Here is a 13,645-nt window from a genome sequence, read left to right as displayed (position 1 = left end):
TACCTGCATCAGTACTCTCCAAAAGTGTCCAGGTCATGAAAGGCAAGGAAAAACTGGACAGTTGTTACAAGTTAAGGAGACAACCAAATGCAATGTGGGATCCTGAAACTAAAAAAAAAAAAAAAAAAAAGATAATGGAAAAAAAAATGGTGAAATTTGATGAGGTTTCTCAATTAGTTAATAATATTGTACAAAGGTGAGTATGCTGTTCTTGATCATTTTTAATGTTTGTATAAGTTGTCAACATTGGGGGAAATGGAAAGAGGGATATAAGAACATTCCTTGTACTCTTTTTGTGGTTTTCTTCAAGTCTAAGATTGTTTCAAAATAGGAAGTTTTAGAAATTATCTGTTAATGACTTTTAGTTTAATTTAGGTGATGAAAGAACATTGTATGTTACTAACTCTTGAACACCTGAGAATTCTTTTATGACTAGGTTATACTCAGGTTTTGTAAATGGTCCATGTGTAACCTCAGAATGTGTATACTCTAATTATGGAGTGAAAAATTCTTAAATATGTCCTTTGAATCAGGCTTGTTAGTTTTGTTCATTAAAAACCCACCCCTTAAGTAAAAAAAAGCAAAATAAAGCCAATGAACCTGTTCAATGGAATAGTGGCATACTGACAGAGAGAAAAATTATTTCAGTGACTTTTAAGCATAATAAAATGTTGCAATTCCTGATGAGATGTACTCTAAAGATGAAAAGAACTGCAACAGTGTTTTGTAAGTGTGTACCTGTGTATGAGAGATATAGGAAATGAATAATCATAATGGTGTCATTTAAAAACCAGGAATTTCATCATGAGAAAGGAAGTAGGGCTGTAAATGTATTAAGTTAAAAATTCTGTAGTTCTGAATTTGAATAAGAAGTAGCAGTATTCATTCCTGATATTTTTATCTTAAAAAAAATATTCTGAATGCATGGGTGGTTCAGTGGTAGAATGCTTGCCTCACATGCGGGAAACCCGGGTTCGCTTCCCAGACCATGCATCCCCCCCCCAAAAAAAAAGTTCTATTCCATTCCCTGAAAAGTTCAATATCCAGTGACAACTCAGTAGCAGTGAGCATTGGTAAGCTGTCACAATTGTTCTACCTGTAAATGTCCTTGGTCAAGTCATCTAATCACTATGAGACACATCTTCCCCATATATATAGTGAGAATATATTTACCTGATATAGTGAGGATGGAATAGATATAGCATTTGCAAGGTTTCCCACACAGTGTGGTCACTTACTTAGTGTCATTATTATTAGGCAGATAGGTGAAATGATAAACACTTTCAATAGTTAGGGTGAGTGATTGGGGTATTATTTTGTAGGCAATGAAAAGTCATTGAAGGATTCTGAGATTGGGGGTGAAGGGATTTGCTCAGTAGTTTGGAAAGATAAACAGGGAGGAGTGAATGGTTGAAGGGAGACACCTTGCAGGAAATTGCACTCATCTGGATTGAAGATGAGGGTGAAAAGTCAGACACTGATAGATCGCCCGAAACTGTTCAGTGTTTGAGAGGTAGAATTGATAGAACCTGATCATTCATTATAGGTGAGAGTCAGGAGTGAGAGAAAGGAAAGAATAAAAAGTGACACCAGGGGATCTGAGACTCCAGAAAAACCAACAATTGAGCCAGGCATTTCAGAAGCTGGAGTAGTTTTTTAAGAGGAGATAATGAGTTCAGGTGCAGAATTTAGTTTGTTTACTGACATGTGTCTTTTGACCTATCACATTTCTAGAATAACTGAGCTTTAAAGATTTGAATGTGGCAACCCAGCTGCCAATTGCAGAGATCCTTTCATTCTACAGGCCCACTCTACTTTGAATAGTGTGCTGCCTATTACAAAAACTGTCACTGTGATCGTTTGGTAGTTTGCTTATGAAGTTTTATGATACATCTGGAAGGTTAGTGTAACATATGCCAAAGTAAAATGATGAATCCTATTAAAATGACCTAACATAGTATCCAGTAACATGGATATGTGGTGTGCATTATGTACTCCCCAAAGTGAGGGATATTTTATTTTAATGCAACAAAATTGTTGATTTGGGATCTTAGAATTTCAATAATTTGGGGCACAGATTCAGGTAGCGACCTAAATTGTATCTGAAGTTGGGGTTGTTTGGCAAGTGTTGCTTTTATTTAACTTTTTATTGTATAATATAACATATATACAAAGCAAAGAAAGAAAAAAGCAATGGTTTTCAAAGCACACTTCAACAGGTGGTTACAGGACAGATCACAGAGTTTGTCATGGGCTACCATACCATCATCTCAGATTTTTCCTTCTAGCTGCTCCAGAACATAGGAGGCTAGAAGGAATAATTTTTCCTTTTATCATCACAATCAACTTTTTTTTTCTTTTTTGTGAAAAATAGCATATATACAAAACAATAAATTTCAAGTCACAGCACAACAATTACTTGTAGGACAGATTTCAGAGTCTGGAATAGGTTACAATTCCACAATTTTAGGTTTTTACTTCTAGCTGCTCTAATATACTGGAGACTAAAAGAAATATCAGTTTAATGATTTAGCAATCATATCCGTTTGTTAAACTCTACCTTTCCTTGTATAATTCCAAGGGGTATTGTTTTCTTTAAGGATATTTGAAAGTAAATGCAAATTTAGACATTCTATTAAACACCAATCTGTGTGTGTGTGCTGCTGTTGTTCTCATGTGCAGGACAGGAGCGAATTGGGAAGGATTCCAACTATGAGCAGGAGGGTAAAGTTCAGTTCGTGATTGACGCTGTCTATGCTATGGCCCACGCTCTCCATCACATGAACAAGGACCTCTGTGCTGACTACCGGGGAGTTTGTCCAGAGATGGAGCAAGCTGGGGGCAAGAAGTTGTTGAAGTATATCCGCAGTGTCAATTTCAATGGTAAGTCACCAGACATCCTTGTCTTTGGGACTAGGCAGTCCTCTGCTTCATAAGTTCCATAGTTGCATTGTTGCTCAAGGTTATTTGATCTCGAATGTTTGCCAAAACTTGATGTTTTATATAATTTTGAAGAATTGAATCAATGTAGCAAGAGTGAGTGAATGAATGAAGATCGGGGATTATGGTTTGTCCTCCTTTCCTTAAAATAGAAAGGTCTTTGCTCAAAGCCAGATTCTTCTGTGGTGAGTGTAAGTGGGGTGGGAGGGGAGAAGAAGATGGGGAAAGGATGGATGCCCTGGGTAGCCAGGTCAACTAAAGTAATTATTGTTGCTGGCCATACCTACCACATCTCAGATTATAAAATTATTTGTCAATTTATAAACCAGAACTTAACTGCTAGAACTTAATTGGTTCTAAAATGGAGAAATCATGTAGAAGGAATTAGGGGGAGTTCTACTTTTCTGATAATACCTCTTTATAATACCTTGCCTGTTACATGTTAATGTTTCACATCCCCCAAAATTAGATAAATAATTAAAATAAGCCTGGATATGGGTATAATCCAAAATTGAATATAAATAAATCAACCCAACTGTGTTATAAATGAATAGCATAGCCACAGTAAGGCTGCGGTAAAGACATAAACATATGTAAGTAACAGTTTAAAACAGTATTTGATTGTGTCCTCCAAGGCTGAAGACAGACAGAGCCATATGAAGATACTGTACAATAGCTAGTAAATTTGTTTTTTTGTAATCCCAAAGCAACTTTCTCTGTGTAGAATTGAAGCTATATATATACATATACATATGTGTGTATATACATAAGTATATGTATATATATGTATGTATACACACACACACATGTTTTGTATATGTGTGTGTACTAGCCCTGAGCAAATAATTAAAATAATGTGGATAAGAACTGGGTTTGTCACTGTCAGAGAAATAAATTACAAGTCATTAATGGAAGATGGCTAGAATGAACCTCTTGTAGTTGGATGGAATTGAACTTGGTGTTGAATTAGAATTGAAGATATCCACATGAACTCATGGCTTTTACAAATGGGTGGCTCTAGAGCTAGACATAAAGGCATGCATGTGTATATACACATAACTCTATTGCCCAGCCCTGCCCACTGAGAGGGCCCACTGATGTCCGACTAATGGGGTCATGTTGGATGAACACAGGATTCAAGTTGAAGGAGATTCCATTTGACCAATTCTGGATAAATCACAGAATAAAAAGAAATGTATAACTTCACACTGAGATAAGTAAATAATTGAAGTGAATAAATGTAGGATAAAGGGCAGCATGGTGGAATGATAGAATAAATGGAAATAAGCCATCATTCTGCAAACACCTCAGGAATTGTTTTGCATAAGAATCATTTCTGGGTGCTAAAATATTTGCACTGATTCAAAGACTCTCCCACCAAGAGTCACGTTAATTACAAAGAGAAAAATAGTGTCTTTCTAGTGGGAAAAGCTGGACAGCTGCACCTTAGTTGGTGAACAAGGTTAACGTTAGCTTATTAACATCATGTGACTCATGACAGAAATGCTGGGAAGGTCAAATCCCCCTTCTGAGGTCCACCTGCCCAAAATTCATCATTAGAAAAATCCACTTCAATAGTGTCCAGGTCATAATAAACCAACACAGAAGAACCATTCCAGATGGGAACAGATTAAGGAGACATAGGTATTAAGTGCAATGTAACAGACTCAATTGATCCTGAACCAGAGAAGGGACATTAATAGTATAATGGAGGCATTTTAATAAAATTTGCAGGTTAATAATATTACATCAGTGTTAATTTCCTGGTTGACCTAATTACCTACCCTATGTTTCTCTGCTGACAAAGGACTGCAATCCATTTACCAACCCACAATATTATATCAACCCCTCAGGGTTACCTAAGATCAAAACAAGAAGGAACCACATCCATTGTGGATTTTAATGGTTTTAAAGTCAAGATGGAGACAAATATGTCTATGCATAGAACTGGAAAAGGTTGCAGCATTCAACTTACCTTCTTTTTATAGTTTCTCCCTGACCTTGCTAAACAATTGCTAATATGTAAAACCAATTTTTCTTAGAACCAAATGGGTATAGATTTTATTGTTTATGAACTACTAAATTTCTTATCCTGGAGTCAGTTTCTGAATTTGGTATTCTGGTCCATGGATCTGCCTGACTTGGGACAAAAATCATTTTGAGAATTTTCTTAGTGATTCTCCCTTGATTCTTCTTCTACGTAATATCTGTATTTTGTTAAAAATGGCCTCATCCTCTGATGAGTCAGAGTTACTTCTGACTAGATGTAGGGCTTCCATTTACCAAACAATTATTATGTGCCAGAAAAGGCTCTGAGTGTTTTACCTGTGTTGGTTTATTTGATCTTGAAAACATCACAATGGTTTAGGTTCCCTTATTTCCCCTCTTTTTACAAAGAAGGAAACTAATTCACAGACAGTTGTAAAGTCATGATGCCCCAAGTCATACACTGGCTAATAACTATTATTGTTCAAGTGTTTAGGCAGAATGCCTTACTGAATCCTCTTTCTGGTTGGCCCATTTTGTGATCATGCGTTGCGAGTTCATATACAGGACATATTGATTCTCTTTCTTTGTCATCTTTGCAATCATCCTCTGTGTTCACCTTATCATCTTTTCTCTGAGGACATCCTGTTCTGCCACATGGGCAGCCAAGAAAGTTCTGGCTCCTAGGACATTGCAACATGCATTGATGGCAGGGCTGAACAGTTTTGAAAGGCAAAGAATCCAGTGCTAGATTTAATGAGTGGACTCCATGTTACCCGAAGTGAACAGCTGTTAAAGTGAGAAGTAACTTGACATTTTTACCTCAATTTCCTGATTTTTAAATAAAGAAATAAAATCCTAGAGAGGGGAATCTATTTGTCCAAGACCTCAACAGCTGGCAAATGGTGAAGCCAGGTTTGGAACCCAAATTTCCTTCTAGTCTGTTGTGAAGAATTTAAACTTTTTTTCATGTTTAAGGAGGATTTTGATTTTTCATTGTCACAATAAGCTTGATTATGCTCCTCTGTTAATTTTGTACAAATGTGGGCACCCCTAGGAGTTTTGTTGCAGAAGAGTAGAGTACAATTTAATGACTCTGGCCTTCACATTTACCAAAGCATCAATTTAGGAAATGATAATAGTGTGTCCTAGGAATATTGCTGCAGTTTCACAAAGTATTTAACTTCCTCTCAAGGCACTGAGTTAGGAAAGATGGGTAATTTAGTCTTCATCACTACCAGGCATTTTTTCCTGCTCCCCAAGTAAATGCAGTGTCCTGAGCCTACATTTATTCTAGTTATTTCTATGTTGGCCCATCTAAGCAGATGGCCATACTCAAAGATGTAAGCATTACAGATTTGGTTTCTTAAATATAAAACTGTAGATGCTTGATATGTAATGAACTACCTAATCTTAAGTGTGTCCTCACCAAGATTAACTGGTTTCCAGAAACATATTAGGGTAGAATATATTTTGTAAAAATGGCCACATCAATATATTTTATCCCACATATTCCTTGCACAACATGACACTACATTGCTCTATGGAGAGGTGAGAACTATGTTCCCACCCCCTGAATCTGGGAGTAGCTATGACACTAGGTGATGTCTAAGGCACAAAAGTAGTAGAGCTTCTTCTTGGTACTCCTGGGACATTTGCACTTCAAACTTAGCTACCATGCTGTGAGGATGCAAAGAGGCTACATGGAGAGGCCACATATAGGTACTTGGGCCATGGCCCCAGGTGAGGTCCCCTCGACTTACAACCTGCATCAACTATCAGACAGGTGAGTGAGAAAGTTTTAGGCCAATTCCAACCATAACCTTCCAATTTCCATGAGCTGTCATGAGTGCAGCAGAGACAGGCCATCCCCACAATATCACCCTGCCTGAATTGCAAATGTAAGCAAAATAATTGCAATCACATTTTTTAAGTACTAAGTTTTGTTGAGCAGCAACAGATAACTGGGACATGAATCAAGGCAGAGTAGAACCTGTGCATTGGGTGTTAACATGAGTGGAGAAAACTGTCAGGTACTACTTTGATGTGGGTGACTATTTTGTCATTTGGGCAATGAAGAGTCCAAATTTTTCTCTGTCCAGGAAGAAAGAAATTTTGTCCAGATACTCCCATCAAATAGAAGAGATGTCAGATTTGAGAACATTCTGCCATCCATTCTCTCTTCTTTGAAACCCATCTTGTCAAGTGACCCTGTTTCCTTTACCTCGTTACCAGCATTCTCACCGTAAATTTCCGTTTCCTGGAAATCTCTGTGGATGATCACTTTCCCCTTGACAGCTTCTTTCTCATCTCTGAACTTCTTTGATCTTTTTAATCCCTCTTTTTCTCTTTCAAGTAGTTCAGGGGTGCTGTTGAAAGGGAGTTGTGGCAAAAGCTGGAAATAATAAGCCAGCTGAATTATAGAATCCATCAAAGAGGTCAAAGTCACACAACACAATATGCTATTACAAGTCATCACTTAAAGTATTCAGTACTTCTGCCTTCATTTTTTTTTTAAAACATGAACTTTAATGAGATTGGAAAGGGCACGACAAGAATCATTTCTCCTAACAAAGATCGTAAGAAAGGAGAAAGATTAGGTGGTGTGTCACATTCTGATGAATATTTAGCCTGTCTGGCTGAGATCCTTGGGAACCACAGACCTCCAATGCTCTTCCTTTCTCATCTCAAAGATGATGAGAGGCTCAAGTCATGTTATTTAATGAATAGAAACTGTAGAATTATAGCAAAGCACAATGTGAATCCTAGTATCCAATAAAAGGAAAGAAAGGTGAGTGTCTAAGTATTAATGTCTTCCCGCAAAATGACAGGAGCCTTTCTTTCTTGCTAATAACCTACAAGAACCAGATTTCATTTCTCTGTGTATTCTTGGAAGACTTGCTGAAAGCAGGAAGTCAATACTATAAATATATATTTGGTTTGTTATTTCTGATGCTGTTTGTTTCCCTTTCTCCTTATACTGGAAAGAGTTGTGTTGATTCCTACACAAAGGGAGCTTAAAAGCAGCCCATTATGATAAAATGTGTACATCTGTGGACTCTGAGGGTAGCATCTAGATAAAACATAAAGAAACAAACCGAAATGTTTCCCTTGACTGCAAACAGATTGAGCCACTGACTGTATTTGGTGGAACCAGGGAAATCCTGCACCTAGAAGAGGAGTTCTCACTCCCAGAATGGGCTCTAGTTTCCTGTTTGGAAAATGAAAAATGTTTAACTGATGGCAAAATGTAAATCAGATAACAGTCAGGAGAGACGACTTTGGTACATTGGAAAGGGTGTTAATCTGCAACCCGGAAAGCATGTGTTATGGTCCTGAGGTATCAGCAAATGGAACAATGATAAAAATAGAAGCAGTAAAGAGGAATTGCCATTTGGAGAGTATTTATTATGCAAAATGCACTGAATTAAGCATTTCATATACATTATTACTTTTAATCCATGATCTAACCTTATGAGAATGGTATTATTAGCAACAATCCACGGTACAGGGATATTAAATAATTTGTTAAAAGCCACAAATATAATAAGTGGCAGACCTGGAGCTTCAACTCCATTCTAAGTGATTCTCATATCAGCTCCTAATCATTATTCAAGTATAATTAGACAAGAGGTCCTAGGGCAAGTGACTTGTTTCTGAACCTGAGTTTCCTTCCTCACCTATAAAATTAGTTGGATGCTCTGTATCTTCTAGGTCTGTATTTGTTTACTATTGTTGCCCTAAAAAATTACCATAAGTGGGTGAAATAACACAAATCCATTGTCTTATGGATTTGGAAGTCAAAACTCATGCAGTTCTCCCTGGGCTAAAGTCAAGGGGGTTGCAGGGCTGGTCCTTCTGCAGGCAAAGGGAGAAGATTTCCTTGCCTTTTCTACCTTCTGGAGACACCTGCATTCCTTGGTTTGGGACTCCCTCCTCGCATCACTCCAATCTCTTGTTTCCATCTTCCCATTCCCTACCTTCTCCTGTCTGTGACTACTCCCATCCTCCTATCAATCCCTTGTGCTTACATTGGGTCGGCTGGGATAACCCAGGATATTCTCCCTATCTCAAGCTCCTCAAGGTATTTACATCTTCAAGGTCCCTTTTTCCATATAAGTTAACATTCAAAGATTCTGGGGATTTGGACACAGGCATGTGTGTGTCCCACTCTTGAGACCTCCACGAGCTCTGATTTGTTTTCCCATTTTTTATGATGTTATAAAATCCTCTGACAGATCGTTGGATGGTGTGGAGTTCTTTAGCTAGTCCCTTATGCTTCCTATCATATTGACACCCTCTTCCAGTAGGACCCAATACCTTGTCCTTCCTTCTGGCTTCTCCTTTAACTTCATTTTTACGTTGAGTGATAGTTTGAGTAGGGCCTCTTTCAACAACTCGCCTGCTTCCTAAGGGATTTGTATCTTTTTAAAAATAGATTTTAAAACAAACTTTCTCCTGTCCAGTAATATGTTTTATCTATTTTTCTTTCATCCATGTCATTAATGCAAAAACTCACAATGGCCCAATTTCCACAGCTGAAAACTTTACTAACCAGATGCAGAGCTCTGCCACCATGAGTATATTAAGTTTATAATGAGCAATTCTCAAAAGTGCTTCATGCTCATTGCCTAAGACTTACCTAATAAAAAAAAAAAAACAAAGATAATATAATGAATTTCTGTTCTTAATGATTTGGTTTCAGCTTGCATATGACCCACAAATGCCCTTGTAAATCACAGGAACTGGAGCATTTGTTTCTCCAGTCTTAACCTCTAGGCAGATGCCAGCTGTATACCATGAGAACTGTGGTATTTTTCCTGTTTGGAAGGGATCATTAGGAAAATAACACCCAGTTATAGAATTTGGGGTGATTGCTTTGTAATCTTTGCTGAAACCAACCAAAACTGGTGTCTTTCATCCTCTATATATAGTTTGTCAGTTGTATGGTGTGCTTTAAGGAACTTTTAATTCATACGCCACCCCCAAATAAATATGTTTTCTTTTTAAATAACTTCAATGTCTAGTTTTGCCAAACTAATTGTTTGCATCTTAATATTGCCCTTTTAAGAAGTAAAACCCAGAATTGAGATTGAGAGAGAAACCAATATTTATTGAATGCCTGCTGATGAAAAATAATCTGCAAAAAACATTTTTAAATGTAATCAGTATCTAAGTACATATTTATGTAAAATTTTGCTTGATTGCTTATTTTTTTAGTTCTCCTACATTCATCATTTAGTATTTTCGAAATGGTTATCTACTGGCCACAATTAATTGTCAGGTGGAAACTAAATATAACAACAACAACAACTGAACTTAAGATTCTGGAAAATAATACATAGAATTTTTATTTTACAGAAGTGAGAAACTAGGTTAAAATAAAATATTCAGAAATATTGAGAAATACAGATGACTATTCATAAGATGAGGTACATTGTCTCCCCTACATCCTCTTTTTAACTAAGATCCACAGACTTTAACAATCACTTGCCTGTGAGTTTCAGGGATCATTTTTTGGGGACCCATCAAATAGTGGAGATATATACAAACTCGCACCTCAGCAAGCTTCCAGACATTACCCCATGGAATGAGAGATAAAAGAAATGCTGTTTAACTCTACAGTCTGACTTTTTCTTGCCTTCCTCAGGTAGTGCTGGCACTCCAGTAATGTTTAACAAGAATGGAGATGCACCTGGCCGCTATGACATCTTTCAGTATCAGACAACCAACACCACCAACCCTGGTTACCGCCTCATTGGACAGTGGACAGATGAACTTCAGCTCAATGTTAGTTCTACTTGTTTCTCTATTTTTTGTGATGAATAAGCAGACTTTTAATTTACTTAGATAGGCGAATGGTGGTTTATGTGTGTAACATACATGAGGAAGCCTGTAAGTTGTTAAACATGCCAGTCGGGGTTGATATCCCAAAAAAATATCACAATGATTGCAATGATCATGGTTATAAGGAGGAGGAGGATGAAAGGAAGTGTGCGCTGTGATGGCAATGGGCAGGTTACTCAGTACTTCCTGAGGATTATCTCACTTCATCTGGATACCAGCTCTAGAACTAGAATTATTAAGGCTCAGATTGCTTAAATAGCAAGTTACCAGTGCTATTTCACATGATATATCTTTTGGTCAGACTTTTCTTCCTTCCTTTATTTTCTATCTTCCTTCATTTCTTCCTTCCTTATTTGTTATAGTGCTGGGTTTTCATTTGTTTGCTTGTCTTAACGTACTTAAGTGAGTTGTTCTGGTTTATGCTATTTTCTGACTACTGGCTTTGCTAGCTGCTTCCTGCAAAATATGACCTTGAGTAAGCAGCTACTTTCCTGTGCAAGGTTGTGCCAAAGTCCACTAGCCAAAGACCATCGTGCTCTTACCACTAGTGAAAGCTGGTGGGTTCGACTTACTGCATGAAAGACAAGTGCCGCCAGCAGAACTTTGAGGCATTTCAGGATGAGGGATTGGGACGGCACTTATTTGCACTGGGTGAGGTTTAAGGTGAGGTTTAGGAGGTTTAGGGAGGAAAGAGCCAATGTGAAGTTGGGTATTCTTAGGAAGTGAAGATAATATGATAATGTCATGAATTTTGTCCAGGAAATGAAGTTTAAAAACTAGGCTAGGGTAAAGTCGTTACCAGCCAAGAAAGGGTAGATATTTATATGAACTGCGGGGGGGGGTGGGTGTTTATTTTTGTGGTTGTAGACTATGTTTGTTTCTGTCTAGTTTCAGACATGATTGCAGAGTAGCCTTGTTTTTGTCTTAGTCCACTTCAGTCACAGAGGGACTTGTATTATTTATCTTCTGCAGAAATTCCTTAAGTTCTCTTTGGACCATGGTTGCCTAGCTGTTAACTGGAAGCTGTCAGGGCCTTTTTTAACTTTATTAATATGTCACACTGAACATTCAACTGTGTATCCAATAATTCTAGCAATGAGCTATATTTGCAATTATTGTTAGTTTAAATGAAAATTTAACTATTTAATATTAACTATTAAAATTCCCAGGTCTACCAATGTACCTTGAAGTCATAGTATGCACACACACACACATGCACACACACAATATTATTTTGTCCAGTCAGGGACCTACCCCAGAAAATTCCCTCTGGTATCTCCTTCGGTACTGGAAATTATGTCATTATCCTTTGTTATCAGTCTATACCTTTGGGACATTTTGCAAATTATTGACAGTAAGTCTTCTTGGAAGTTATGTTTTGGTGGGCTGCTGTTTGGATCAGGGTCTCTAAGAAGGGAGGATTGTAGGTAGATGGAGGCGTGAGCTACCACAGGCCCCTCTGCCTCATTTGCTTACTTCTCTGGCCTGGCTCTGCTTGTACCTGTCCAGTTCTCCCTCTCACGAGACCCACCATCCAAATGAGTCGACTCTAGGATTGGGGCCAAAGGATTATGATCTGGTTTCCAAGAATGGATGGAGCTAGACAGAACATGCCAGCTGTGCTGAGAGAAAACCTAAGAGCCAAATCCAAAGATTCTAAAATTGTCCTTGAGCTTAAGGTACAGTAAAATTGAAACTAAAAAGAAAAAGCCAAAACAAAAACGAAGGTCAGGTAAACACAAGAGGTGGTGATCAAAAGCAGAATCAAATTTGATATACTCAAACTGTGATTTATTGGGGCTGTGTGTGTGATACAAAGATGGGTCAGCAAAGACTAAAGGTGGAGAGTCATTGTGTATCATGGACAATGATACCATGATACATAAGTTCAGGGTTTATTGTAAGACCCTGGAAACTAAACAGCTGCTTTACTCTTTTCTAGTATAAACTCCTGCATCCATGTGGTATGTGTAATTGTCCATGTACCTGAGAATTCCCAACTGGCAGTGTCTTAGTTTATTAGGCTGCTATGACAGATGCCACACAATGGTTTGATTTAAATGACAGGAATATATTGGCTCATGGTTTCAGAGACTAGAAGTCTAAATCTGGGCACAGGCTAGAAGGCTTGCTTCCTCTCAGGGTTGAGAGCATTCTGGCTGGCTGAAAACCCTTGGGTTCCTTGGCTTTCCCATTGCATAGCAATGTCCTCTCCTCTCCTGGGTTCCAGCTCCTCCCTGTAGCTTTCTCGTCTACTATGTCTGAATTTCTTTGGCTTCCAAAGGGCTCCAGTAATCCAAATTAAAGCCCAACCTCATTTATTTGGGCCACACCTTAACTAAAATCTGTATCTTCAAGAGATCCTATGTTCAGTGGCTTCACGTCTTTAGATCACAAGAATGTGGATCACAACCAAGAACATATCAAATTGGGATATGAGGTTCAATCCATCACAGGAATTTCCCAACTTAATAAATTGCCTGGTTGTTTTTAAACATGTTATTTTTGAGAGTAAATGCCAACATTGATTTTATTTTTCTTTGTTTCACTTGTATTTTATCTTTTGTAAGACTTGTAATTGATTAGTTCTTCAGTTAGTATTTTTAAGTACCCATCATACGATAAGCAATGAGAGTACACAATGGAGAACAAAATATCATGATCACTGTTCTCATACAAATGGTGATCTAGGATAGAGTTTCAGTGTCACACAAGTGAACAGATATATATGCATGTGGAATTTCTAAAGGGTGATAAAAGGGATGTTAGGATGGACAACAATGCTGGTGGGGAAGGACCTAGAGGATGGGAAGCCAGCAATGTGAAGTGTATTACTGGTCTGGGTGAGGTCATAAAAGATGCACCAAGCAGG

At 37.8% G+C, this 13,645-nt stretch overlaps 1 protein-coding gene across 1 annotated transcript in view; it reads left to right on the top strand.

The window, feature by feature from the left end:
* Nucleotides 1-13,645, top strand: part of GRM7 (glutamate metabotropic receptor 7) — a 1,019,804-nt gene that overhangs the window by 696,784 nt on the left and 309,375 nt on the right. The window contains 2 exon segments of the mRNA XM_077116680.1: nt 2,683-2,883; nt 10,577-10,716. Of these exon segments, the coding sequence (XP_076972795.1) occupies nt 2,683-2,883; nt 10,577-10,716 (341 nt within the window).

This window comes from Tamandua tetradactyla, chromosome 9, assembly GCF_023851605.1.
Source record: "Tamandua tetradactyla isolate mTamTet1 chromosome 9, mTamTet1.pri, whole genome shotgun sequence".
NCBI classification, from domain to species: Eukaryota; Metazoa; Chordata; class Mammalia; order Pilosa; family Myrmecophagidae; genus Tamandua; species Tamandua tetradactyla.
Note: the sequence above shows the minus strand (reverse complement) of the source record. Positions and strands in the feature narration are given on the sequence as shown.